The sequence below is a fragment of the Grampus griseus genome, assembly GCF_964374135.1.
Source record: "Grampus griseus genome assembly, chromosome: 1".
NCBI lineage: Eukaryota > Metazoa > Chordata > Mammalia > Artiodactyla > Delphinidae > Grampus > Grampus griseus.
The window spans coordinates 147,070,958-147,098,736 of record NC_139017.1 but is presented as its reverse complement, the minus strand read 5'-3'; the positions used below and the strand labels follow the sequence as shown (position 1 = coordinate 147,098,736).

The 27,779-nt window shown below is 45.6% G+C and overlaps 1 protein-coding gene across 2 annotated transcripts in view; it reads left to right on the top strand.

Annotated features, from left to right (window-relative positions):
- Positions 1 to 20,074: 20,074 nt before the first annotated feature.
- RNF220 (ring finger protein 220) overlaps positions 20,075 to 27,779 on the top strand; it is a gene marked incomplete at its 5' end in the record, with an annotated part of 217,022 nt that continues 209,317 nt past the window's right edge. For both annotated transcript variants that reach the window (XM_082664135.1, XM_082664134.1), the window contains one exon: positions 20,075 to 20,699. In XM_082664135.1, the coding sequence (XP_082520261.1) occupies positions 20,075 to 20,699 (625 nt within the window). The remainder of the gene's footprint in view (positions 20,700 to 27,779) is intronic.

Here is a 27,779-nt window from a genome sequence, read left to right as displayed (position 1 = left end):
TGCAACAAAAAGAATAAAATATCTAGGAATAAACCTACCTAGGGAGACAAAACACCTGTATGCAGAAAACTATAAGACACTGGTGAAAGAAATTAAAGATGATACCAACAGATGGAGAGATATACCATGTTCTTAGATAGGAATAATCAATATTGTGAAAATGACCATACTACCCAAAGCAATCTACAGATTCAGTGCAATCCCTGTCAAATTACCAACAGCATTTTTTACAGAACTAGAACAAAAATGTCTTAACATTTGTATGGAGACCCAAAAGACCCCGAGTATCCAAAGCAGTCTTGAGGGAAAAAAGCAGAGCTGGAGGAATCAGACTCCCTGCCTTCAGACTATACTACAAATCTACAGTAATCAAGACAGTATGGTACTGGCACAAAAACAGAAATATAGATCAATGGAACAGGATAGAAAACCCAGAGATAAACCCACACACCTATGCTCAACTAATCTATGACAAAGGAGGCAAGGATATACAATGGAGAAAAGACAGTCTCTTCAATAAATGGTGCTGGGAAAACTGGACAGCTACATGTAGAAGAATGAAATTAGGACACTCCCTAACACCATCCACAGAAATAAACTCAAAATGGATTAGAGACCTAAATGTAAGACTGGACACTATAAAACCCTTAGAGGAAAACATAGGAAGAACACTCTCTGACATAAATCACAGCAAGATCTTTTTTGATCCACCTGCTAGAGTAAAGGAAATAAAAATAAAAATAAACAAATGGGACCTAATGAAACTTCAAAACTTTTGCACAGCAAAGGAAACCGTAAACAAGATGCAAAGACAACCCTCAGTATGGGAGAAAGTATTTGCAAATGAATCAACGGACAAAGGATTAATCTCCAAAATATATAAACAGCTCATGCAGCTCAATATTAAAAAACAAACAACCCAATCAAAAATAGGCAGAAGACCTAAATAGACATTTCTCCAAAGAAGACCTAAAGATGGCCAAGAAGCACATGAAAAGCTGCTCAACATCACTAATTATTAGAGAAATGCAAATCAAAACTACAATGAGGTATCACCTCACACCAGTTAGAATGGGCATCATCAGGAAATCTACAAACAACAAATGCCGGGGAGGGTGTGGAGAAAACGAAACTCTCTTGCACTGTTGGTGGGAATGTAAATTGATACAGCCACTATGGAGAACAGTATGGAGGTTCCTTAAAAAACTAAAAATAGAATTACCATATGATCCAGCAATCCCACTACTGGGCATATACCCAAAGAAAACCTTAATTCACAAAGACACATGCACCCCAATGTTCACTGCAGCTCTATTTACAATAGCCAGGTCATGGAAGCAACCTAAATGCCCATTGACAGACGAATGGATAAAGAAGATGTGGTACATATATACAATGGAATATTACTCAGCCATAAAAAGAAACAAAATTGGGTCATTTGCTGAGACATGGATGGATCTAGAGACTGTCATACAGAGTGAAGTTGTCAGAAAGAGAAAAACAAATATTATATATTAACACATATATGTGTAACCTAGAAAAATGGTACAGATGAACCGGCTTGCAGGGCAGAAATTGCGACACAGATGTAGAGAACAAACATATGGACACCAAGGAGGGTAAGCGGCAGGGGGTTGGGGGTGGTGGTGTGATGAATTGGGCGATTGGGATTGACATGTATACAGTGATGTGTATAAAATTGATGACGAATAAGAACCTGCAGTATAAAAAATAATAGTAATGTTACCTGTGGGTTTTTTGCAGATGCTCTTAGAAAGTTGAGGCAATTCCTCTCTATTCCTATTTTTATCATAAATGGGTACTAAATTTTGTCAAATGGATTTTTCTGCATCAGTTAATCTGATCATGTAATTTTTATTCTTTAGCTTGTTGATAGGTGGTTTACATTGATTGTTTTTAAAATGTTGAACTAGTCTTGAATACCTGGAATAAATTCCACTTGGTCATGGTGAAAAAAAAGATTAACTTCCATTTGCTCCCAAATATTTGATTTTTCTCTACCTACAAGCTTGTTTTGAAGCCAGATGTGTCCCAATGTGGAAGGGTCTATTTTCCAATTTCACTGAAGTTACTTCTTGGAATTACTTCTCTCCTGGGAAAAGCAGGGTGCCTTGCAATGAAGATCACTACTCCAGAAAATAATGGGCACTGGTTTTACAGGTTAGAATGAAGGATCTTGAGAGTAGTGGTTGCCCTGCATTATGGGGAAAGTATCGTATTGATGCCTTATTTCTCCCTTTCTACCCAAACTGCTTGCAAGTTATCAGAGAGCGGACCTCCAGTGACTTCCAGATATTCCCCCTTTGACTTGTTTTTTCAATTATTTGCTTATATTTAGTTAATTAGGTTTACTTTATAGCTATGTTGTACTTTTTAGCTATGTTTTGGCTAACTTTCTGAACAGATTACTTAATCTGAGCATCAATTATTTTACCCATAAAATGTAGATGAAAATGCCTACCTATCAGGGCTTTTGAAAGAGTTAAGTGACAGCGCTTATTTAAGAGTGGCTAGCTGTTTAATCTCATAGTTACCTCATCAGAAATGTTACTCAGGGGGCTTCCCTGGTGGCACAGTGGTTGAGAATCTGCCAATGCAGGGGACACGGGTTCGAGCCCTGGTCTGGGAAGATCCCACATGCCACAGAGCAACTAGCCCCGTGAGCCACAATTACTGAGCCTGCGCGTCTGGAGCCTGTGCTCTGCAACAAGAGAGGCCGCGATGGTGAGAGGCGTGCGCACCGCAATGAGGAGTGGCCCCCCACTAGCCGCAACGAGAGAAAGCCCTGGCACAGAAACGAAGAGCCAACACAGCCATAAATAACTAAATAAAATTTTTTTTTAAAGGCAAAATTCCTTAAAAAAAAAAAAGTTACTCAGGTCAGTACTTTCCTTCACTATTTGCGACTTGAAATCACTCTGATCCCCTGCCATGTTCTTGTCCTAAATGCTCCTGCCCTGAACTACTTCAGCTTTTCCAAATTCATGTGGTCTTCTAGTAGGCTGACCATATAATTTATTTGGACACTTTTGAGAGTGTAAGGGGGCAGGAACCATCAATTATTATGCTATGACAACCAGTGTCAACTGGGAGTGTCCTAGGCAAATTCGAAGGTATCCTACTCTTTAGTCCTCTCCTGGCTACAGCAGACTGCTTCCTACCCTGGGAAGTATCTTTATGTTGTCCTTTCAAGACTCAGTTGCTTCACTGACTTCCTTACTCAGTATAAATTCTTCCCTCTGTCACCACTGCTATCAGTACCTATGTTCAGAACTGCATATGTTTATTTTCTAAACCACCCTCCTTTACCAACTTCTCCATTTCTGTTGAAGGCTAGACCACACTTCAGAGTTTATCTTTGACTTTCCATATTCCTTCATATCCAGCCAATTGGCAGAGATTGTCAACTTCAATTCTATAAGCACTTATTGAGCATTTACTTTGTTCCAGAGACTAAGTGAAGTGCTAGGGATAAAAGAATAAGATACAATCCTGATATACAAGAAGGCTCACATTAAATAATAAACATGCAACTAAATAATTGCAATTTAGTGTGTGAGGTGCAAACACAGAGGTAGTGGTTTTGGTAAAGTGGTGATGTCGACATGGAAGTTATCAACTCTGCTTGGGTGGTTCAAAGAAGGATTTGCAGAAATAAAGATGAAGTTGACCTGTGGCTTAGTATATGAATTAATTAATATTTTATTAACTACAATTTACTAGACACTGTGCTATGCACAGGGAATACACTGATAAACATGACAGGTATGACCCTTGTCCTCTTGAAGCTTATAGGCTATTAGGGAAGGCAGACAGTATAAAAGTGAGAAGTATTAGAAAAAATAGGGGGCATCATGTGAATACATAAAGGGAGAACTAACCAACTCTGCAACCAAGTCCGTAACAGTTAAGTTGAAATGTGAAAAGATGAATAGGAGTAGTTAGGTGAAGGGCAGAGATTGATAGGAGAGGGAAAGAGAGCAAGATCTTGAGGTGGAGAGAGTATGAGGTATTAAAACACTGAGAAGAGACCAATATGGCTGAAGAGGAAAGAGGAGTGGGGAAAGGGACTGGCATGAAGCTGGAAATGTAGGCGGGGGTCAGAAATGATAAGACCTTGTAGACCACATTAAGAACAGTGGACTTTACCTCAGGTCAATGGGCAGCCATAATTTAAGCATTGAAAGCAATGTAAACTGATTTGCTCTTTCTAGAAGGAGGCCGTTGCAGTAGCTTAGGCAAGAGATGATGGTGGTAGAAATGGAGAAAAAGATGATTTTTAGAAATATCTAGAAAGTATAATGACAAATTTGGTAATTGATTTGTAATGAATGGTAAAGAAGGAATGGTCAAGGATGGCTCCCAAAACAGCTGGTTCTGTTATTTACTGAATTACAGAACATTCAGAGAAGGATCAGGTTTGGGAATGAAGATAACAGGTCCAGGTTTTGATATGCTGAGTCTGCAGTACCAGTGAAATATTCAGGTGGAGAGCTTATGTAGGCAGTTGCATATGTTTGTCTGAAGCTATAGATTTGACCGCTTTAGGTATATCAATAGTAATAAAGCCAAGGGAGTGAATGCATTTACCTTAGGAAAAATTCCAATGGGAAGAGACATTAGAACAGAATGTGCAAAACATTTAATGGTTGTATAAAAGGAGATCTGTCAAAGACGGTTAAGAGGAAGCAGCTAGAGAAGAAAGAAGAAAATCAGAAACAGGTGATGTCACAGAAGTCAAAGGAAGAAAGCATTTCAAAGAGGGAATGGTCGTGTAAAATGAGAAATAAAAATGGATGATCTTACTGAGAACAGGTTTTGAGAAATGGCAGACACGAAATCCAGATTAGTGGGTTTAGGACTAAGTGGGAGGTGAGAAAATAGAGGCAGAATATGTAGGTAACACTTGCCGTGAGTTTGGGAAGGAGAGAGGGGAGAAAGCAGTGAGAGCTGAAGAAAGATGTGGACGAAGGACTGAGGGGGATCTTTCCTTTCCTTTCGTTTCCTATGAGAGCTTCTTGAGTACATTTAAATACTGAATAGAAAAGAACCATTAAAGAATGGCGGAGAGTAACTTTCCACACTGGAGAGTAATCAATAAGTGATAGAAACAGGGTTCAAATTCAGACCTGTCTTCACTCATTCTTAACCACGGTGCTCTACTTCCATGTCAAATTTTAATAACTCTTACCATTGCAAACACACTTTGTGGTGCAATCATGAGTAAATTGTTTCTTGACAAATTATGCCATGGGCATTATTTTTTTATTTTTTTAGAAATTTCATGTAATGTCTGAAACATTTATATTAACATATTTCCATACAAATAACCCAATGAAAGTTTAGTATTAGTTGTTTTGTTTGTTTTTTATACTGCAGGTTCTTATTAGTCATCAATTTTATACACATCAGCGTATACCTGTCAATCCCAATCGCCCAATTCAGCACACCACCATCCCCACCACACTGCAGTTTTCCTCCCTTGGTGTCCATACGTCTGTTCTCTACATCTGTGTCTCAACTTCTGCCCTGCAAACCAGCTCATCTGTACCATTTTTCTAGGTTCCACATACATGCGTTAATATATGATATTTGTTTTTCTCTTTCTGACTTACTTCATTCTGTATGACAGTCTCTAGATCCATCCACGTCTCAACAAGTGACTCAATTTCATTCCTTTTTATGGCCGAGTAATATTCCATTGTATATATGTACCACAACTTCTTTATCCATTCGTCTGTCAATGGGCATTTAGGTTGCTTCCATGACCTGGCTATTGTAAATAGTGCTGCAATGAACATTGGGGTGGCCATGGGCATTATTTTTGTGATATTTTCCATTATTCAATATTCAAATCCTACCTCTTTAATGCCCTACATAAATCCCACCTTCTCCCCAAACACTTCAGGACACCTCAAATCCTGATAGTCTCTCTGGCTTTTAAAATCCTGCGACAACCTGCCAGTGTTACTCATTTGATAAATGTTATCTGCATTACAATTGAGTTGGATATTATTTCACTTTTCTTTGATTATGACTTAACATCACAAATCCATAAGCTTCTCAGAGGATAGGAAGTGCATCGTATTTTTTTGTTGTTTTTTGGGTGTTTTTTTTTGGACATCTTTTAAAACTTCATTCTAATGCCTTAAAACTTCATCCTAATGCCTTATCCATAGTATGTAGTCAATAAATATTTGTTGATTGATTGCTGGGTCAATCTCGTTATTGATACTGGTTGAATATCTCTGAGAACTGTCTGCAACCACTTCAGAAAGTTTCCTGTTGATATCATTCTGAGAAATGGAGGAGTTCTTATTTCTGCTGTGGATTTATTTTTTCCTTTTTGGTTATAAAACTGGGAATCTCAAAAAGACTGTTGGTTTGTATGTGTGTGGGGGGGCGTCCTTTTGAAAGGGATTGTGGAAAAAAAGCAGACCTTTTATTTTGTAAAGGTTTTTTGAAGCTTACAAGTTCTCATAAGAAAAAGTCCAAATTGGTCGAACTTGAAGTTCCCCTCCTCCTTTCTCCTCTTGCAGAACCTTTATCTAAACCTACTTCCCTTAAAATGACTTTTATTGATTTTCACTCAATGAGAGTTATTCTTCAGAATGAGGATGGAGGGGTCAGAGAGAGAAATTTACCCTGTGTTACCTGTGGAATAGGTGTACCTCCGTATCCAGTCTTGCTTTATTTGTTCTTTTTCCTGGATCCAGAAACCTGCACGCGGGGGATCATTAGGTCCTCTGTGTCTTGGTCAGAGCTTGAGTACAGTATACTAATAGATCAATTTATGTGTTCATTCATTCAGCAAACATTTATTGAGCAGGCATGTCCTAGGCATTGGAGATACTAAGATGAATAAGATGTAGTCGCTGCCCTCAGTGACCTCCAGATGTACACGAAGACACCAGCTTGCTGGGGGTTGGGGTCAGGGAAGGCTTCCTGAACGAGGTAACTGAATATCCTCCTTTGGGGAATCCTAAGAGAATGAAGAGATCAGCCACCTAAAATAAATATAAACATCTAATCAAGTTAGCCAATTAGAAAGACATTTAGTAAGACAGTCTTTTACCAGTATGTCCGTTGTTTCTTTTGCAATTTTCCCCTGATTTCTTTGTTTCTAGTCTACATTTAAAATTGCCAGGACTTCCCTCGTGGCACAGTGGTTAAGAATCCACCTACCAATGCAGGGGACACGGATTCGAGCCCTGGTCCAGGAAGAGCCCACACGTCGCGGAGCAACTAAGCCCGTGCCCCACAACTACTGAGCCTGCGCTGTAGAACCCGTGAGCCACAACTACTGAGCCCACGTGCCACAGCTACTGAAGCCCACACACCTAGAGCCCATGCTCTGCAACAAGAAAAGCCACCGCAGTGAGAAGCCCACGCACCACAACGAAGAGTAGCCACAGCTCGCAGCAACTAGAGAAAAGTCTGCGCGCAGCAATGAAGACCCAACACAGCCAAAAATAAAATAAATAAATAAATTTATTAAAAAATATAAAATAAAATTGCTTCCAATGTTATTTTTCTAAACCCTGATCTGATCCTGTCCTTCCTGTCTTGAGAATTTTTAATGGCTACTCATTCATTCTGCATATTCATCCATCACCTACTGTGCTGTGTCAGGCAAACACCAACTGTTTGGGATGCAGTGGTGAGCAAACAATTCCTCCCTTCAAGAAGCCTATAGTCTAGGATTTCCCTGGTGGCGCAGAGGTTAAGAATCTGCCTGCCAATGCAGGGGACACGGGTTCGAGCCCTGGTCCTGGAAGATCCCACACACCATGGAGCAACTAAGCCCGTGTGCCACAACTACTGAGCCTGTGCGCTGCAACTACTGAAGCCTGTATACCTAGAGGCCATGCTCTGCAACAAGAGAAGGCACTGCTATGAGAAGCCCGCATACCACAACAAAGAGTAGCCCCCCTTGTCACAACTAGAGAAAGCCATTGTGAAGCAACGAAGACCCAACACAGCCAAAAATAAATAAATTAATTAATTAAATAAAATAAAAAAGAAACACATAGTCTAGACCGAGAGACAGACAAGTAAGCAGACAGTTTCAGTACAGTTTCATACTAGCTTTGACAGGGCAAGTAGACGATTCTGTGGGTGTACACAGAGGCACGCCTTGTCCGGTCTTGTGCTTCCTGAATCTTGTCCTCAGATTTAAATCAGTACAATCCAACAGATACCAGTATCTATTGTGCTAAGTACTATGCAAAACAACTGCTTTTAAGCAGATCAAAGTCTAGTGGAGGAGCCTGAGAACTTAATTGATAATTCCTGCACAATGTGGTCCACGGATAGATAAATGCATAGGATGCTAGGATAACAGGGGTTGAAGAGGAGAGAGGACTGGTAGGCAGCAAAGCTTTTGGAAGAGATCGTGCCTAAGCCGAGTCTTGAAGTATGCTAGACGCTGAAGCATCCAGTTCCTTAACGTGACAAACAAGACCCTTCACGATCCGTTGCTCTACTTTGCCAGCGCACCTTTATGTCTTCTATATCTTTGTTTTTTAAATTAGGAACAAGGGCCCCTGGATCATTTAGTGTTACACAGGGGATATGAGAAAGTACTGGATAAATGTGGTGCATCTTTCTTAAGCATCAGCTTTACCAGATGATAAATAATATAAAACATTGTTTTATATTAAAGCACAATATATATGTGGACTTGAAGGCAAAATTTGCATTGATTTTTTTTTCAAGATAAAACAGTATACATAAATTCCAAGCTAATGACAAGTCATTTGTGGCTTGCCCTTAGACACCACCATCAACCACCACCCCTTTCTTGTGGAAAAGTTTGAAATGCACTATCTGAATGCACCAGGAACTTTCAGGTCTCTGTGCCTTAGCATATGCTATTCCCTCATCCGGAGTGCTGTTCCAACTTTCTCCCTAGGTAAACTCTACTTATCTTTCAAAGCTAACTTAAGTGTCATCCCATAAGAGGGGACAGTTAATTTAGCACAGTTAAATTTTTTGGACACCCACTTACATCTCTGCCTCCTTTTCTAATAGCGCCAGGCACAGTTAGGACCACCTTCTTTTGTGTTCCCACCACCCTTTACCCAGAGTTCCCATTACAGCACTGCTCACACTGTACAGTGAAGCTTACTGTCTGTTTCCTTATCCATTGCTGCTGCTGAACTGTAAGCTTCTCTAGGGCAGGGACTATATTTAACTTTATTTTTGTGTCCTTAGTGACTGGCACTTGGTAGCCCCTCAGTCAATGTTTGCTGAATATTGAGTTTATGGACCATCCCTTACTCTGCATCCCTTCTGCTCTTACATTAAGTAATATCTCCTTTCCTTCTCATCTTCAGGGAGTGATGTGTTCCACAAAAGCCTATTTTCCAGACAAGTGAAATTTACTTACTAAAGTATCAAAATCTGTTTTTGGTGGGAATTTACTTTTTTTTTTTTTTAAAGTTTTTACACGCTTCCTCTCTTAAGTAAAATATACTAAGCATAATGTGTTCCTGATGACTTATCCCTGAAAGCACCAGCTTTATGCTGTCTTGGAATTCATGACATCCTCTGGGGACGCTGATGGGATAGGACTTTTTGTCTCCACACCAAATAACTCTATTCTCTTCTGGTTTGAGAGCTCTTGTGCTCACTTCTTGTGTTTTGGTCACCACTTCTTGGTGTCAGTGTGCTCGCTCTAACAGCACTGCCTTTTGCTCTTGTTGTCTGTCTTTTAATGGATATTAAAATCCCAAAACTAATATATGTTCATTGACACACAAACAGAAACACTTAAAAGTCCAAGTCCTTCCTTGTTCCTGGCCCCCCACCGTCCCCCCCACATTCACACTCCCACTCTCTAGGCATAAGCACTGTTAGCAGTGTAATGTACATCCCCACAGGCCATTTTCTTTTAACGTGTGTGTATACTTGTGTATATACAAATGTCAAATCATATTCTGCACACTGTTCTATGACTGGCTTTTCTTCCCACTTGACAATATACAATAGGTATTTTGCATGGCAGTACATCCAAGTCTATCTCATTCTTTTTAATGGCTGCCCCCTTTTAATTTGACAATCTTAATCAGCCGTGAATGGGAAAGCCAAATAATCAAGCTTATTAGAATTGTACCTAAGAAAGAGTGAATCGGCTCTGAGTGAAGGCTTGAGGAATCCTCCTAGGAGTGAAATGTGTTAACTTTAGTGCATAGTCTTTGTAATGTTTATCTTGGCTACTCTGGGACCCCTTTTGCTTATTTCTTAGTTCATTGTGTTTTGGATAGCTGAGGTTGCCGGATACATGACCTGTGAATTAGTGAGGTATTACCTATTCGATTTTGCATTATATGATTATGCTATGGTTTTGTGAGGGTTGTGCATTTAATTTTTAAATGTAGACTGTCTTTGTAGACAGTGATTATTTCTTCTAAACCTAAGTACTTGCATCATAGTGCAGACCATTGCATATGGTAGCAATTAGAATGTTTGGCTTGGTGATTGACATGGGGCTTCTTATCTATATCACCTACCTGTGAGACTGTGCACTGGATTTATGGGAACTCTATAAGCTCATCTGAGGAAGTCTTTTACTACCAATGAACATTAAAGTACTGACAGCATCTTGTCCTATAAATAATAAAATCCTTTTTAGGATTTATATAGAGTTTTCCGCCTTCATCTACTATAGTAAGTGGCTAAATCCTGTTAATTCCACCTTTTAGTTTTCACTGTAATGTGTCCCCTCTTCTCCATTCCCGCTGCCCTAGTACCTTGGTTCAGACCCTATTATATCCCAACTGAATTACCTGTAATAGACTCCTTAATTGGTCTCCCTACCTCCAGTCAAAACTCCACACTGCTCACCCAGTAACTAGTGCTCTTTTTTTTTTTGTACTTTTGCTCTTAGAATTGGCATTTTATTTTATTATTATTTTTTTAAAATTTATTTTGGCTGCATTGGGTCTTCGTTGCTGTGCACGCAGGCTTTCTCTAGTTGTGGCGAGCGGGTGCTACTCTTCGTTGCCGTGCGCGGGTTTCTCATTGTGGAGGCTTCTCTTGTTGTGGAGCACAGGCTCTACGTGCACGGGCTTCAGTAGTTGTGGCACGTGGGCTCAATAGTTGTGGCTCGCGGGCTCTAGAGCGCAAGCTCAGTAGTTGTGGCACACAGGCTTAGTTGCTCTGTGGCATGTGGGATCTTCCCGGACCAGGGCTCGAACCTGTGTCCCCTGCATTAGCAGGCAGATTCTTAACCACTGAACCACCAGGGAAGTCCCTAGTGCTCTTTTTAACACAGAAATTCTCTCATGTCACACCCCTGAAAAACCCTCTAGGGGTTTCTCATCACCTGTAGAATAACATCCACTTTCCTTAAATTAGTATACGTAACTTTTTTATGATTTGTCCCACTTCCCCTGATTTTCCCTTGCTACTCAATGCTCATACTTCAATTTCTAGGGAAATCAAGCGGCTTGTAGTTTCTCCAACACACCACACAAGACAGTTCCCAATAAATGCTTGTTAACTGAATGAATGAAACACCTTATGTAGTTAGAGTGACCATTCAATATGCTTGGTTCAGAATGGTCCCTGTTTACCCCTTCCACCCCAGCATAATTATTAATAGTGCTTCTTTTCACTATCAAACTTGTCTCAGGCCAAAAAAATTACATGGTTACCCTAATTTTAGCAGTCATCAAATTGTTTTCTAACTCTAGTCTCACCTACTAGATAATGAGCCCTCTGGGGGCAGAAATTTTGTTCATTTTACTTTTATATCCTCATTTATTCATTCAACTAAGAGACTGACACTGTTAGATGCTGAGGTATAATGCTGAATAAAGCAAACATGGTTCTTGCCTTCATGAAGCTTACAATCCAGCAGGAAAGAATAATCTAGCAGGAAGAATAGTGCCTAATACATTAAATGCCACTGTGTGAATGAATGACTCAACGTGGAGATAAAGACTTAGAGGTTCCTTAACAACCCTGATCTCATGAATTTCAGAGACAGAAATAGTCATAAGCATAGACCTCTAGGTTGATCAAATTAACTATTTACTTAGAGTTGCTAACTAAAAATTTTAAATACAAACAATGCATGCAACACATGTACACCTAAACATACATAATATTTAGATGCTACCTTAATGTTAAACGTAAGAAAAAAGGGACCATGAAATAATAGCAAGAATGAGAGACTGTGAGGGCTCTACGTTTCTAGATAGACAATTTGTAATCCCACATGGTTCTTTGGAGGGAGGATTATCAGTATGTACTCCCCACCCCACCCCACCCCCCTTTTTCTTTTGAGATGAGAAATCTGTGGTTTTAGAAACTGAGCCACAGAAAGGAGGGATTTCTTAAACCAGGATTAGGTTTTGGTTGTGTTTCCCTTCCAGAGTTTGGAATACCTGCTACCCTGGAACAGTTAACCGTGTTCCCATGGGCAAGTTACAAAACCCTTTCAACCTCAGTTTCCTCTTCTATATATAAAGTAGTGCTAATATTATCTCCAGAATTGATCTAAGGATAAATGGGATTATGTAAAGGCATTTAGTCCCATAACCCAGCTTCTAGAAGTCACTCAGGGAATGTTCGTTCTCCATCCATTTCCCTTATTTATCTTTCTGTACGTGGTGAATTAAAGGATGACATAAAATTATTTGAAAGGAAATAACTGTAAATATAAACACCAATAACAATTTTTATCTCAAAAATGCATGCTGAACTAGGCCCTCTCCATCCCCTCTGCAAGTAACAGTTTTATTTATATTCATTTATTATCTTATTATTATAGGCAAAGACCCAGAGAAGCATTCCAGGAGCAAAGTGATAGGTAAGATTTTTCTGGGAAAAAGGCAGAGTTTATGAGGGAGCCAGGATTTGGGAGTCATTCGGCTGCAGTGGGTGTCAGTATTAAAGATACCCATTTACTCTTGGTAGCTTTTGGTTCAAGAGAGGAAGGACAGCAAACCACCTACTGAGATCTTTCAAGGGGCGTAAATGTGAACAAAACCAGGAGCTCTCTTCAGTTTCCACAACGTCTCGAAACCCCAAGACTTTCGAGCTCTTTCGCCAAGGCCAGCAGGTCTGTGCTCCAGGAGTGTCCTGGCTCTGGACTCCATTTCCCAGAGTCCCTTAGTGCCCTAATGTATTCAGTGCTCAGAGTGCCTGTATGTGTGTGAGTGTGAATGTGCGTGTGTGTGTGCGCGCGTGTGTGTCTCCGAGTCTCTGGGAGAGTGGAGGCTCATTCACTGATTAGAGCCAGCGCTGAGAGGCAGCACTGCTCCTTCTCTTACACCAACCGAGTCTCTTGATCTGTACATGCAATCCCAGGCAGCTCGCGAACACAAACCCGGGGCCAGCCGCCTACTGCTGCTACTGCTGCTGCTGCTGCCGCTGCCGCCGCCGCCGCCGCCGCTGCCTCCGCCGGCTCTGCGCACCCGGGACTTTTCATGCACCACACTCACCGCCTCCTTCCCTCCGTGTCCTGAAAAGTGCGACCTTTCTCCCAAGGAATTTCCACGGCAAGTATGGAGACCAGAAAGGGGTGTGGATGCGTGTGCGTACATAAGAGGGGTGGGTGCGAAGGCAGCCGGCTGGCTCAGGAACCTGGCTAACTTTCCGGGTTCGTTTCCTAGGGATTCGGGCAGTTCCCCGCCCCCCCCCCCCCGACAGGGGAAGGGGCTGGGATCTGGACTGGCGCGTCTCAGATCTTCGCGACGGTGCCTCCCGGCATCGGTGCCCTGCGCACTCCATGCGCTGCTTCAGTCAAACTTTCCTTCTTGAGTTTTCCTTAATGTGTTTTATTTGGGGGGTGCGAGGGGGAGGGACCACACGCGGGAATTGGACAAGTAGGAAGGGTGAGGGGGCAGGGGCGGCGAGGGAAGGGAGCGGGACTCCTTTTCTCCATCTTTTAATAAGCCACATTCCCACTTTGTTTGGGTCGAAAGCCAGAATGCCCTCTTGCCTGGCTCCCCAGTGGATCCCGCGGTGATTTCCGGCTGGGCCCGGGCCGGGTGGTACTCAGCGGGGAGCCCGAGGCTGCTGGCGGGATGGGGAAGGGGCGATCCGAATGAGAAAGGACCTCGACCGCCCCCACACAACACACGGCCTGCCCGGTGGGGTACCCGGGGAGAGGCTGGAAACCTGGGGCCTCCGGGGGCTCGGCTTACTTTCTTGGAGGGGGCGGGGGTGAAGGGCGTGGAGGAGGTGGAGGTGGGGGTGGGGGAAGCCCCCGCGGGCAGGAAGGAGGCAGGTGCTGGCCCAGAGGTGGACCGCTCGAAATGCAGCGGGTAAACTCCCCGCTCCGCTCGGCCCGCGGGCCTGGTCTCAGAGCAGCCCGACCCGTGAGAGGTCTCCCGGGATTTTCGGGGCCGGGACTCTCTCTCCCAGCGGTTCCACCGAGCGGGTCGGGAGGACCGCCGTACAGACAGCGGCGCAGGGCTCTTTTTGTAGTTTTATTTTTATCTTAGACCTGCCTTAAACTGAGTAACAATTTCTCTTCTTTCGACTTGAGAACAAAACTTTTCAGCGAGCACGCCGGGCGCTGCAGTCCTGCGGCCACCGCAGCCGCGCTCGTCAGCCCGGGCGGAGCGACCTTCTCCGCCCGGAGCCAGGCCCGCCACCTCGCTCCCGAGCCTCTGGTCGCCCCTCTCCCCAACCCCGGGATTTTCAGGGCTCCGCCTGGGCGTTTCGCCTTTGTGCTTTGTAAGGGAAAGCCTTTTCTTCCAGGGCACAACAAACTTGGGCGGAGAGCTTCCGTGTGGCCCCCCGGGCGAGGCCGCCCACGGTGGTGAGGCCATCCGAGGGGATGCCCGGTCTGTCCTCCGCTCCAGGAGCCCCTCCAAGAGCTCGAGGTCCGGGTGGACCCCGGCCGGCCCGGCGCGCGGGAGCCCAGAAGTAGCGGGGACTCGGGCTACCCGAAGGCAGGGGGAGAGCTCTCGCTTCCCGATCAGAACGCGCTCTCTCGAGCCCGGCAGCGGCTCCAGCGGAGGGCCAGAGCCCGGGCCCCGAGCCGGGCGCGCGTCGCACCGGGCGGGTGTATGGGGCGGGGGCTCTCGGTATGGGGCTCAGTCCTGCCAGGCCGGGCCGGGCCGGCAGTCTGGGGTCTCTGGCCCGCGCCGCCTCCCGCCCTGGAGCAGCTCAGAGGGAAGACTCGGGCACTCTCTGCCCACGATGCCCACCAGCCACGTCTCGCCTCTCACCTCCGCACCAGACTCGGCTTGAGGGGCAAAGGGGAAAGAAAGGAAAAATAAAGATAAAAAAAGGGCCGGCCGGGAGGAAGCGGCGAGTCAGGCAGGAGGGAACACGGCGGTCAGGGGTGCCGGCCTCCTCCTCTGCCCGTCTCGGGGGTTCTTCCCGCAGATGGAAAATGAGCCGAGGTGGGAAAGGCAGAAAAAGCGTCGAGGAAAAGCTATGAGGGCGTCTTCCGTGCCGATCCCTACCGGCTCGCGGAAACCCGGCGAAAGTGGCGTCAATTCTCTCGCCGTACTCCGGGACGAGTGGGGGAAGGCCGAGGACAGGGCGGCGCCGCGCCGCGCCGCCGGTGACAGACGGGGCCGGGCGCCGAGCGAGCAGGGACCACACACCTGTTCTGCGAGTCGCGTCGTGTGCGCCGGCCGAGCGGCCGCGGCGCCGGAGGCCGCGGCGCGAGAGGCAGAGCCCTCCCTCCCGCACTCCAGGCCCACTGTCCGAGAACCGGGAGGGCCCGGCTCCCCCGCGCCGGCCCGCCCGTGCAGGAGCCCCGCAATCCAGGAGCCTGGTGGCTGCCCGCCGAAGCAGTGGCGCGCGGCGACAGGACCCGGGTGACCTGCGGGGCGGGGCTGTGCAGGGGCACGAGGTTCTTGGACTTTGATCGAAGGCAGCCTCCTCCGAGCTCCTGCCCCGCAGGTCATACCCGGCCGCGGACGAGGGCCCGTCGCACTTAGCGGTTCTTGCCTGGCTGGAGCCACGGTTCCCCAAAGTTACAAACAGATGTTTCGTGCGGAGGTTGTTGGGACCTGAAGTATTGTTTGTGCAAAGGCAACCGAGAGCTGGAGGGAGAGGTCAGGCCGAGGAGTGGTGGGCTCGGCTCTGCGTTGGCCCTAAGTTTATGCAGGTTTCGCCTTCCCCTCTTCTTCCTCCGTTTTCCCTAAAAGAGTTGGGTTTTCCCGGTTTGAAGACTTAGAGGCTGAACTGTGCACCCGCTCGCTGAGCGGCAGCCCCGCGGCCCCGCACTCTCGGACAGGCCGGGTGGTCTTGGCTTCCCACCCGCTGGCCAAGCCGGGCCTGAGTCGGGGCCCAAACTTGGGACAGATACCAGGCCAAGTGTGAATCGCAGGCGTTGGCCCCAGCCATGGAACCGTGTTAGCCTTCTGCTTCCTGAGCTCGTGCATATGGTGGTAAAATATTTCTGTTAGAGTGGTGTTTCCAAATACCCCCCGGGCATTTGGCGTTCGGGAATTCTCTTCAAGCGGAGAAGTCTGTGAACTTAAAAAAAAAAAAAATCTTCCCTGAGTTCTTCACAACCCTCCACCACCCTGGCCCCATTTCCCACTGTTCTTTGCTTTTTAAGATGCCTGTTAATTTTTTTAAGTTTATTTATGCAAAGGAAAAATATCGTTTAATTTGTTCTATTATTTTAATTCTTGGCTTTTGGAAACGGTTCAGAGACCACAAAAATGTCACCTGTTGTAATAAGCAGAGGGGGGCTGTGTGTGCGTTTTAATTACCAGCAGAGTCGTAGTTTGGTGGGCGTTCAGAGCTCGGGCTCCGGGAAAGAGGCTTTTGCAGCTTTCTTTGTGGCAGTCATTTGCAAGTGGGTTTGGCTCAGGGCAGCAGAAGCAGCCGCAGCTCCTCTTCCTTTTACACCGATCCCCGGCGCGGGTCAGGAAAGACCCAGGACAGGGATGGTCAGAGGCTGGGGTGGGAGATTGCCCGCTCTCTGAGACTTTCTCTCTGGCTTTCGGTTTTTCCATGGGAAAGTGGCTAGTTCGCGCCGGAGAGCGGGGAGCGCTGTGCATCAGCCCAGTTTCAGACATGTTCACGTTCCAAACGCCAGCTTCTTCGTTTCATTTGTCTTGGTTCTGGCATGTTTAACCACGCAATTAGTGATCTCACTAATTATTCAGTTAGCTGGCGTTTTGTAATCACTTTAAACCAGGGTCGGGTGTGTGATTTAGCAAACTGCCACACATACAGCCCTGAACCAAACCCATCACGTCAAGGATTTGAAATTTTAAAAACTCAATATTTGTTGGTCCCTCCGTCCAACCTCACTGCCTGCCAGACAATTTATTTAGCTTCGTGGATTGATCCCTCCTCCTTGTTTAGTTAATTCAACAAAGACTTTTTGCAATCTGTTTGGAGTTTGTCTGATGCCGTGGAAAAGTAGCTGATGATTTATTTGGTTGCTTTTCGATTTCTGTCTTCAGCCCTTCTTTCTCCTCCTTTCAGCGGGGATGTCAGCTGTTATTACTTCCTATTGATCCCTTTGCAAAGTGAGAAGTGAACTAAAATTAATGTCAATTCCACTGCTCAGATCAATAGCTGGAGTTATTTTAATCTGGATTTGCACGAAGTGCTAAATTAAAAAAAATCAGCATAGAGGCAGAAAAGTAACAGTTACTTACTTTCCCTTTGGCCAGTTCTTTACAGTCACCCAAATGCTCCATCAAGCTGATTATCTTACAATCCATATTTTTTTAATTAAGAGGGTCAGTTTTCTTATTTGGGGTTCTGTGTTTAAACCCATGACATTTTGACATTGGGAGTGTATTAACTATAGATTTTCATAATGACTGTGGTCTGCTGAAGCCTCATCTATACAAGTTGTTAATGTGAGGAGGGGGTAAGAAAGAAAAGGGAAAAGAAAAAAAGCACTCCCCCTTCCCCCACAGAGACCAACGCCCACACAGTGGAGTAAAAGAGATGTGGCCTGGGAAAATATTGTTGATTTCTTTTCAGTATAATGAAGTTTCAAATGAATAACCAGGTTTGAGTGATTCACTGTGTTCTGTTGGAGTGTCCAGTGCTGTTGCCAGATTACTAATTTATTAAACTCATTTAAGATAATGAGGTGATCCAGGAAGTAAAAATAAAAAGCGAATCCTCTGGGTGATGGTTATTTTGGGGGGGGAAAACATCCTTCCCCTCACCCCTAGTGTATTATGTTTGCCCTTTTCTCTAGCTTGCCTCATATAGCATTGCTTGTTTGACAAGTAGTTTGTTATTTCTGTTGTGAGGAGCTGCTTAGAACCCTTGGAACAGCCCTGGACCCACTTTCGGAGCATCCGTGTTGTATGACCATTAATCTGACTTGAAAACAGCCAAGAACAGGATTCCCAGACTCGTCAGCCTAACTGGCTGTCCTTGGCAGATCATTCCCTGCGCTGCTATAACTTGATAGGAAAGTTATTTAAAATTTGGGAGAGAGAAAGATCCGTTAATGTGAGATACATAATCTGGTAATTTAGCAATGATGTCTATAAGGAAAGATGCCAAATGAGGAAGCAGTCTGATGGTGTGCACTCATCTTCCCAATTTATAACAGTCATTGACATGTCTGCTACAGGATGGGAGAAGGAAATACTCTCTATGCACTGCATTAAGCTGGGAGGATTCATCTGCTGCTTCACTGAGGTCACTCTGTTTGAGGGAATATCAGAGATACTCCTTTATCTAGGTGGGTTTTTTTTTTAAGGGAGGGGGTACATTTTATTTGAGACATGACTCTCAATTCAGAGGTTATGATTTGTAGCAGATGGTGCTTTCTGGTTACACTTTAAGTTTCATTAAGTTTTTATTTAGTGTACATTCTTGAAGCTAATAAGTCCTAGTATTCATCTTATGTTATCCTGACTTTCATACACAGCCCTTCTCCCACCCCCTACTCAAAAGAAATTTTGAAACAGAATCAGTGGCTATGAAAATGTACAACCTAAATTTTGAAGGGAAATTGAAAGAAGTCTTTCTGAACTACAGTTTGTTCCAGGGGTCTTTAGTGGACATCACCTCTGACTGGGCCAGTAAGCACAGGAAAGTAAGTCAGAAATTTTGTTAACATTTTGCTCTAAATGGCAATGGCAAATTCAAGGCAGTTCACAAATCTACTTAAGAGCGAGTGCCTTAGTAACTAAAATTACCAATCAGTTCTTTGCTGCCCCTGGAAGACAGACGCTTCCAGAGAACATATGCCAAAGGCACCCGTTATGTTTTTAAATATTGCCAGAGACGCCAGGCACTTTACTGATGAAGGTTTTCTTCCTTCTCAGAAAAGAGAAAGCCTATATGATTAGGGAGGGGTGTGGATCAAAAATAATGCTGCTGTTGTTTCTTCACATAGGACTTCTTTCTGGAAAGAGTCTTAGATGATACATGAAGATGTGTGTTTATGTATGTGCCAGTGTGTGTGATTTATCCACGTGTACGATTTGTACCAACTAACACGTGGAGGTGTTCATGATCTAGATGTGCTTGACTTAGGATTTTTTCAGTCTCAGGGCATTGTTAGAGAAGACGAAGAGAGGATGCAGATGCGGGGGGTCATATGAGTAGAACCTGGTCTCTGTTTGAACACCAGGCCAGCCATGAGCAGTGTATGCAGGTGCAAGCCCTTTAAAATATAGACCCCCCACCTAATCTACTGGGTGACTTGGCCTTCCAAAGCTCATTTGCTCAGGGAATATTGTATTTGGAGGTTTTATGATTTTTTCTCCTTTGCTGGGCTCAGGCGCATTTCACCCGGAACGTGTAGGGACCAAAGTCAGCTACGCGTACATCACAGTAAGTTGTCTATTGATTTTCCTGAATGAAAATGGTCTGATGCTGCTGCCCACTGGCTCCTAAAGCCTGTGGTGTCTCTTGCCCGAGCATCTGTAAGCCAGAAGGATGGTGTTTCGATCACTTGGGGTTTCCCTTTTCTTTCCTCCCCCTGACCTTCCTCCCCCCTCTTTCTTTCTCTTTGCTGTTTCCACAGGTCTTAGAAGGGGATGATTCCCCAGTAATAGTCCCTGCCCTGATCCCAGGTGCCACTCCCTCCCAGGGAAGACTGCTTCTTGTGTGACGTCGGCCATAGAAAGAGACTCCGATGGACTTACACCGGGCAGCCTTCAAGATGGAGAACTCATCCTACCTCCCCAACCCGCTGGCATCCCCAGCACTGATGGTCCTGGCGTCCACGGCTGAGGCTAGCCGTGATGCTTCCATCCCTTGTCAGCAGCCACGACCCTTCGGTGTACCTGTCTCGGTAGACAAGGACGTGCATATTCCATTCACCAATGGCTCCTACACCTTTGCCTCTATGTACCATCGGCAAGGTGGGGTGCCGGGCACTTTTGCCAATCGTGATTTTCCCCCTTCTTTACTACACCTCCACCCTCAGTTCGCCCCCCCAAATCTAGATTGCACCCCAATCAGTATGCTGAATCATAGTGGAGTGGGGGCCTTCCGTCCCTTTGCTTCCACTGAGGACCGGGAGAGTTATCAGTCAGCCTTTACGCCGGCCAAGCGACTTAAAAACTGCCATGACACAGAGTCTCCCCACTTGCGCTTCTCAGATGCAGATGGCAAGGAATATGACTTTGGGACACAGCTGCCATCTAGCTCCCCCGGTTCACTTAAGGTTGACGACACTGGGAAGAAGATTTTTGCTGTCTCTGGCCTCATTTCGGATCGGGAAGCCTCATCTAGCCCAGAGGATCGGAATGACAGATGTAAGTACTCTGGTGCAGCCCTCCCCTAACCCCAGTAAGCCCTGCCTTACAATAGGATTCAACAGGTCGGTGGCATTTTTCATGCTCCTAGTAATGGGAAGGGCCGACTCCCTCCCATTCAATAGCTGTGGAGTGCTGACATCTACTTGTCTCTTGTCAATGAGCATTGATAGTTCTTGTAGGAAATGTTTTTCTGAAGGTAGCCAGAGGCACATTGGCCTGCGCTGCCCTTCCCTCCGGGGCATGATTGGCTTATTCTCTGGGGACTCTGGCGTGGAGGGGGTGCTGTATATGGACCGGAGTGAATGTCATTTCATTAGTAAGTGTAGGTTCCTAGGGAATTTGAGGGGGGCTCGAAGAAACCGTCCATCCCTCCTCTCTTTGCTATCCTCATTATGTTTCTCTGATCTCGGTATTATTTTTTTAGTTTTTCCATTGTATCACATCCAGCAGACTCCACGTGATTGTATTTTTCACAACTCTCAGCCCTACTCCAAATCAGGCTATTTTTCAGAGAAGGACAAAGGTGTCGTCAATCACCATAAAGCATTTCAAACAGCTGTGTTTTCCTTGCAATCGCAAGGCTAGAAAGTCGACTTCTCTTGGGATTTAACAGGTTTTCTGGGTGCTTATCCTGGGGCTCCCTTTTAGGAGTAGACACAGCTGGCCTGTGTGGCCGTTCCATATTTGATGCTCACAACTATTATTAATTTCTGCTTAGGGAACAGCTCTGTCATGTTCTCCAAGTGTCTTGCTGGGCTCCAGCTACACTCGCTAATAGTTAGGGCTAAACCTTTACTTGGAACTTGTAGAGTAGGAGTGTTGAACCCTGCCATCTTCGCCTCTAATATAATCAGAAAATAATTGTGTTTTGAAGCTTTTGGACTATGGGTAGACCCCACAGAGCAGTTTTCTTCAAGCCTGGTGAGAATTTATGAACTGAGGGTGTTTTTCCACCCGATCCTTTGTTCTAAGATTTGCTTCATTTTATTTTCTTAAGAAAACTACATCTGAGGTTTGCTTTCCCCTCTTCTCTATTTTTTGTGCTCCCGTCCTCTCTATAACCAGCACCACGAATGTCATTTTTTTCTCTTCTCTTTATAATGCCGAGGAGAGTAATAGAGACATTGCAGCTCTCTCCCCTGTCGGCACTGCTTCCTCAGGCTGTCTCCTTGAATTAGGCACTGTGTTAACTTTCCTGCGCTAAAAGGCATCTGCCTAAACCCAGCGTACCTTTTCAATAAAAGTCATCATAAAATCAACCTGCCTTGTAAATCCATCGCTCTTTGGTTTTGAAATATGTTGCGAGTGTGTCTTTTATGTCAGCGTCTGTAAGCCCAAGACCTCTCCACTTAAGGGAGAAGGCTGCTATCTGACAGCACAACTGCCCATGTTCTCTCTCTCTTTTGCTTTAGCTCCTATTCCACCTTTTCCCTTTCTGTACAGCTGATGTGTGAGTGTGTGTGTGTGTGTGTGTGTGTGTGTGTGTGCTGACCCTGCTTTGGGAATATACTTGCTGAACACGGATTGGCGTTGTATCGGTCTGTTTTAGTTTAGTGTAGTTTAGTTTTCATTTGTCGAAGTGCGAGTGATAAAGGCGAGCTCTAACCTGACCTCTGGCCAAAACTGTCCTGGGTTCGGGTGTGACAGATTCTGCTCCTTTTTTCTCCAAACACAAGTTGAATATGAAATCCTCTTAAAACTAACATACCACAGAGTAACACCTGGAGGTCAAGATTCCTTTCTTCTCTCCTAACAAATCCAGCTTGTCTCCATTTTTCCATTTTTTAGCCCAAACCTGTCTCAGACCCCCAGAGCAGGAGGAAGCTTGTTAGTCAGGTCAGCACTCATAGATGTGGATATCCATTCCCCTCTGAGTGTCAAAGCCATAACTCTTCCGTTTGCCTGGTTTGCATTGTGTAGGGGTGCCGTCCCCCATGGAGATGGATCCCTCACACAGGAATACGCCTGGGTGGAGAAAAATTAAATGAGTCTGTCTCCCAAAGTGAAATGGAATTCTGACCTTGAAATTAATGAGATTCTGATCAGAAGGGTGGGGAAACTTCTTTACTTCAAACTGTAGTGTTGTATAAATTGGAGCCCTTTCCCCTTCTATTTGTTTAAAATATCCTTTCTTTAATGAGTATTTTGTGTTCTCCTTTTTCTCTTACACAAACGTTAGACCTGTAGGCGTGTCTGTGAGTGTAGACTGTCCACTCACATTATTATCTAGAGTTGCATTTGTGACTGATCTTAAATGAGAAATAAAGGTACAAAGTGAATAGGAGACTGTTACCCTGTGATAACCCTGGATTTGTGCTTCTTTCTCCTTTCCTTGCCTTGGGTGGGGTAGCAGCCTTCACAGGGCTGTACTGGGGAGCATTTGTGCTTCTGATTTTGAGTATTTGGAAGGCTGGGGAAACATTTTTCTGTAAGGAAGTGTCGAAGAGGCACCATGACAAAGTCTGCTGCAGCTTTCTTGGCTCCTGTCATATGCCGACGTGTGTCGGAATATTTATGGTCTGTTTTATGTAAATACATATTTAAGGGCCGTTAGAAGGCCTGATTATTCCCACTAGATGCCTTTCAGGTCCTCCCTACAGAACCGTTTAGAAATAAGTAATATTTCTCAGATAATCGAGTGACAGTATACAGGACTGCTTCCAAGGGGAGAGCTTGAGGGGCAGATGGGGCAGTGAGGAGGTGGGGAGGCAAGAAGAGAGAGGAAAGTGTTCAAAAGAGCAAAGTAATAGGATACAGTGGCTTTTGCCCAGATTGCCAGAAATTAACCGTGTATATTTTATGTTTTGTAATTCTTAAAATTTAGAGTTAATCTTTGATATGGTTGACTGATTTTTCAGTTCTCTTCATATAAATAAAATGTTTTTCATAAAATTAAAAAAAAAGTTTTAATTAAATACAACAGTAAAACTCCTAAATAAGCGTGTAGCTTTAGGGGTTTGCTGGGGGGTGGGATGAGTGTGGGTGTGTGTGTCCCTTACTTAGAGTAGAAGTTTTATGACTGAGTTTTAAGTCAATGAAAAGTATCAGTTTTACAGTGGAAACACTGGCAGTTTTTACTCTCGCAGCCTCCCCCTGCTCACACACCGCATCCATATGCAGATATGTCCACATCTGAGAGCACTTGAAAGAGGGGCCTGCAGACATGGTGTAATGCACACGTGTTCTTTCCTTAAATCTGGGTACTGATAGGCAGGATTTCTTTTGTGATTAAATATGCATATTTGTAGAAAGAAATGTAGCTATTTGGGTAAAGTATTGTCTCTCCTAGTAGATGATTCCAGTTTGCTTGCCTGTTCATCTACCTGGCATCACAGGTGATTCCTGAGGTAGGTGTTGGGCTCTATGGAAAAAAGAAGCCTTTACTCAACAGGACTGACTTATGTGCCCTGGAAAAAGGGAGAAGTATTTTGTGAGAAGCCATTCGCGGAGGATGCATGATTCCCCAGGAAGGGGACTGAGGTAACTCCTGTTTATTGTCATGCCCTGAACCCGTCTCCAAGTCTCCTTGTCCAGGGAAATGAGGTGAAAATTTATGGACCAATTATGAATAGTCCACGTGTGTCTTACATATGAAGTGTCTACAGATATGTTTCCCAGGGCTTTTAAAATAAACATTTCCTCATTAAGGAAACTTTACAACAAAAGGGAAAATAAGTATTGTCTGCTGCCTTGTGCTAGAATCTATACATTTATTACCCCCTTAGCACTCTGGCTCTTATCATGTGCATTTCCTGATTGTTCTCTGTAGACCACTCCTGTGCCCAATTTCTGTCTGGGTGATACAGCGATTGGAGTTGGCTAGGATGCATGCTCGCCCCGAGGGCTGAGAGGAATCAGAACTGCCCTCGGGAAGTGATGAAGGGCCCTGCCTTCTGGCTCACCTCAGAGATGGGCACTGGACACTGACCCCAAGTGGCCCTCTTTCTTTGCCCTTCCCTGTGGTCAGGCAGATTCACAGGTAGGCAGGGAACCCTGTGACTCACAGCAGTTCCCAGATGTTCTGCTTTGCTCTCATCTTTGATATATTCGAAGTCATTCAAATTTGAAAAGCCCTGAGTAGGAGAGATGGTATTTTGACTCTGAGATGTGTCTTTACAACGGCACGTATCCTTGAAGACCCTATGTCCTAGGAATCAAATCAGCTGAGCCCACATAGGCCCAGGGCAGCCTGGAATGTGCAGGGCTGGCCACATCATGGGGGTGGTGTTAGGGGGGCTACTTCCCAAGGGCTCTGGGACTACCCAGGACTACCTCTGGGTAGGGACCTTGATCTGGGCTTTTAGGAGAATTGCTCTTGCTGGGAAGAATGTTTGGGGCGGTTCTCAGGTCACCAGGCTCAACTTCTGGATTGTAGCTGGAGCAGATGACCACTCTGAAAGGGTGCAGAAATCACCAGAAAGATGGGTCAGATGGTGCCCTCTGTACTGATTGCCCAGACCTAGCCCGGTTGTCGGCTCAGCTGCTCCCGGGGTTCTCGCGGAGTCCCTTTTCCCTCCCCATCTGGGGTGGGTCGGGGAGGAGGGGGCGAGAACTCCTGTGATGTGTGTGGTGGTTTCTGGTTGTTCACTCCCAACACAGTCATGGAGACTCCTTTTCATGCTGCTGGGTTTAATTGTCTTGTTGGGATAAAGAAATGTTTGCACAGCTAAAGTGGGGCCGGGCTGGACGGGAGCAGTCCCTGATGGCTGCAGAGCCATCTGGCCTGGCTTGGCTTGGCTCGGCGCGCCGCTGGCCCGCCCGGCGGCTGGGCTCGCTCCCGCTCCCGCTCCCGCTCTTCCCCTGCCTTCGCTCCACGCCGCGCCGCTCTGGTCGGCGGCTGCCTCCTCGCACGGCCGGAATGCCTAATCACCATGGTGAGAAAACGGACACCGCAGCCGTCCTCCCTCCTTGCCTCGCGCCCTCCCTCCCATCAATTGTCATGCAGAAGTGATCCGGGCTGCCGTTTCCTCGCGGCCGCCAGCCAGCCCCTCGCCGCTCCCGGCAGAAGGGTGGCTAGTAATTGATCGTTTGGGGGAGGGGGCGCGGAGAGGCGCGAGGCCGGCGAGGGGGGAGGAAGGACCACAGCGTGGGCCCCGTTGGCTCACTCGAAAAGGACCCCCAGCCTCCGCCACGGAGATGGCGTTCAAGTGGTTTCAGAAATGTTGGTGACCTCGCCGTCGCTCGGCCGGACTCGGAGGCTGCGGGAGAACGCCGGGCGCTACCCCGGGGCCGGGCGAGCACCGCGCCGCCGCCGCCGCCGCCCGCGGCCGGGACCCGAGGGCTGCCTGGTCCCCCACCCCCGCCCCGCCCTCCACGCCCAGCGCCCCCAGGTCGCACTGAGAACCGAGCCCTGGGCCGGTTTCCTGTAGGTCGTCCGAGCCGCAGAGAGATGGGGTCGGGGTGAGGGGGTGGGAGGGGTTGTGGCCGAGGAGGGGGCGCGCCCACGCGGAGGTCGGGGCGATCGGAGGACCCGGCGGGAGGTGCAGATGGGCGGGTAGCGGAGTGAAGAGGCTAGGGGACACTGAGCGGGGAGGGGGCTTGGGGGGCGAGGCTGTGGGGAGGCGGGAGTGGGAGGAGGGAGCGCGGAGGGCGCCGGGGCGCGTCGAGCCGGGGGCATGGACGTGTGCACGCGCGCATCTGGATCTGGCGTCGCCACCGGCATCCGAGGACTTTGAGGTTTCTCACGTAGGTTCGAAATGTTTTCCCCGTCCGTCTTGCTTTTCAAGTACGGGGAATGTTTCCCAAGTCCCGGGGTTCGTGAATCGGCAGGATGGCTGGTATTCGGGCGAGGCGAGTCGCGGTCACCTCTGACCGTCTGAGGCTCGCAGCCAGCACAGCGGGGCTCGTTAATGTCCGGGCAATTTCTGGAACTCTTCCCACGGGAAGTTTTCCGGGGCTGCCTTCCGGTCAGTGGCCCCAGGTTGATTATTTGGTGGCCCTTTTTTGTTTGAAAACAAAAAACACACATTGTATCCAAATAACAAAAGTTGCTTTCCCTCCCCACCCCTTTTCCTCATTAGGCAGGGAAGAGGAAACTAAAAAATAGAATTATATTTTTATATTGGTTTTTCTTATTTTTAACCCTTATTAACTACACCCATCTGGTTAATAAATATTGGCACACTTTGAAATAGAGTCTTTGTAAATACTCGGGATTTGGAGTGACAATACACTTAATAGAGTTATATTTCTATGATGGATTTTCATATTTTTAACTCTTTTTAACCACATCCCTCTGGTCAGAAAATATCAGAACACATGCTGGAATGTACTCTTTATAAATACTTGAGATTCGGAGTGATGTTACATTTTATTGTAAAACCCACACGATTTTAACACCAAAATAACAATAATTTTTGCATTTAAATACTCTCTTCACACAGTTTGGTAACATTTCCCAGTGCCATTTTACCCCTCCTAAAGAGAGATGAGCTGCAGACCTAAGGATGACGTACTGCTACATAGCAGCTAAAATGCCTTAAAATTTTTTTTAAATGCCATTTAAGTTGTGGCATTTGTGGTTGAAAAGAGTGTGTTTTTATCCTTTGGAACCTCAAAGTGTGTGCTACAGAGTGGAAATTTCTAAATATCTCTTTGGGGCAAGGAGGAGAATTTTCTGCAAAAGAACTTTCACCTACTTAGTCACTCTGTTGTGCCTTCTCCAGGAAGAGATTCTGAGTTGGGGCTATGGGTTTAGGCCTGGAGAAATGAGAGGCTGTAGTATGAATCAGTGAACCTGGTAGATGCTAAGCAAACAGGAGTAATTCATGCCCTTCCAGCCTTACCCAATGGATCCGACTTTTCTATTATCTCAATCACATTTTAGTTTCAGTGTTAAAATTTTTTTTAGCACTAAATCAGTACCAATCACAGCAAAGTGTTCAATAAGTGTTAGTTGAGTATTGAATAAATTGATGGTAGTGATTATAATCTAATTTTTACTTTAAGTTTTCATCAATTTGCCACTCTTCAGCCTTGCACTGGATAGTATCCATAAAACTGTGCTATCGGAGAGGTGTAGTGGTTTGAGGAAAGAAAGGAATAATTTATATACCTTGAGTTTTGATGAGGAGGTAG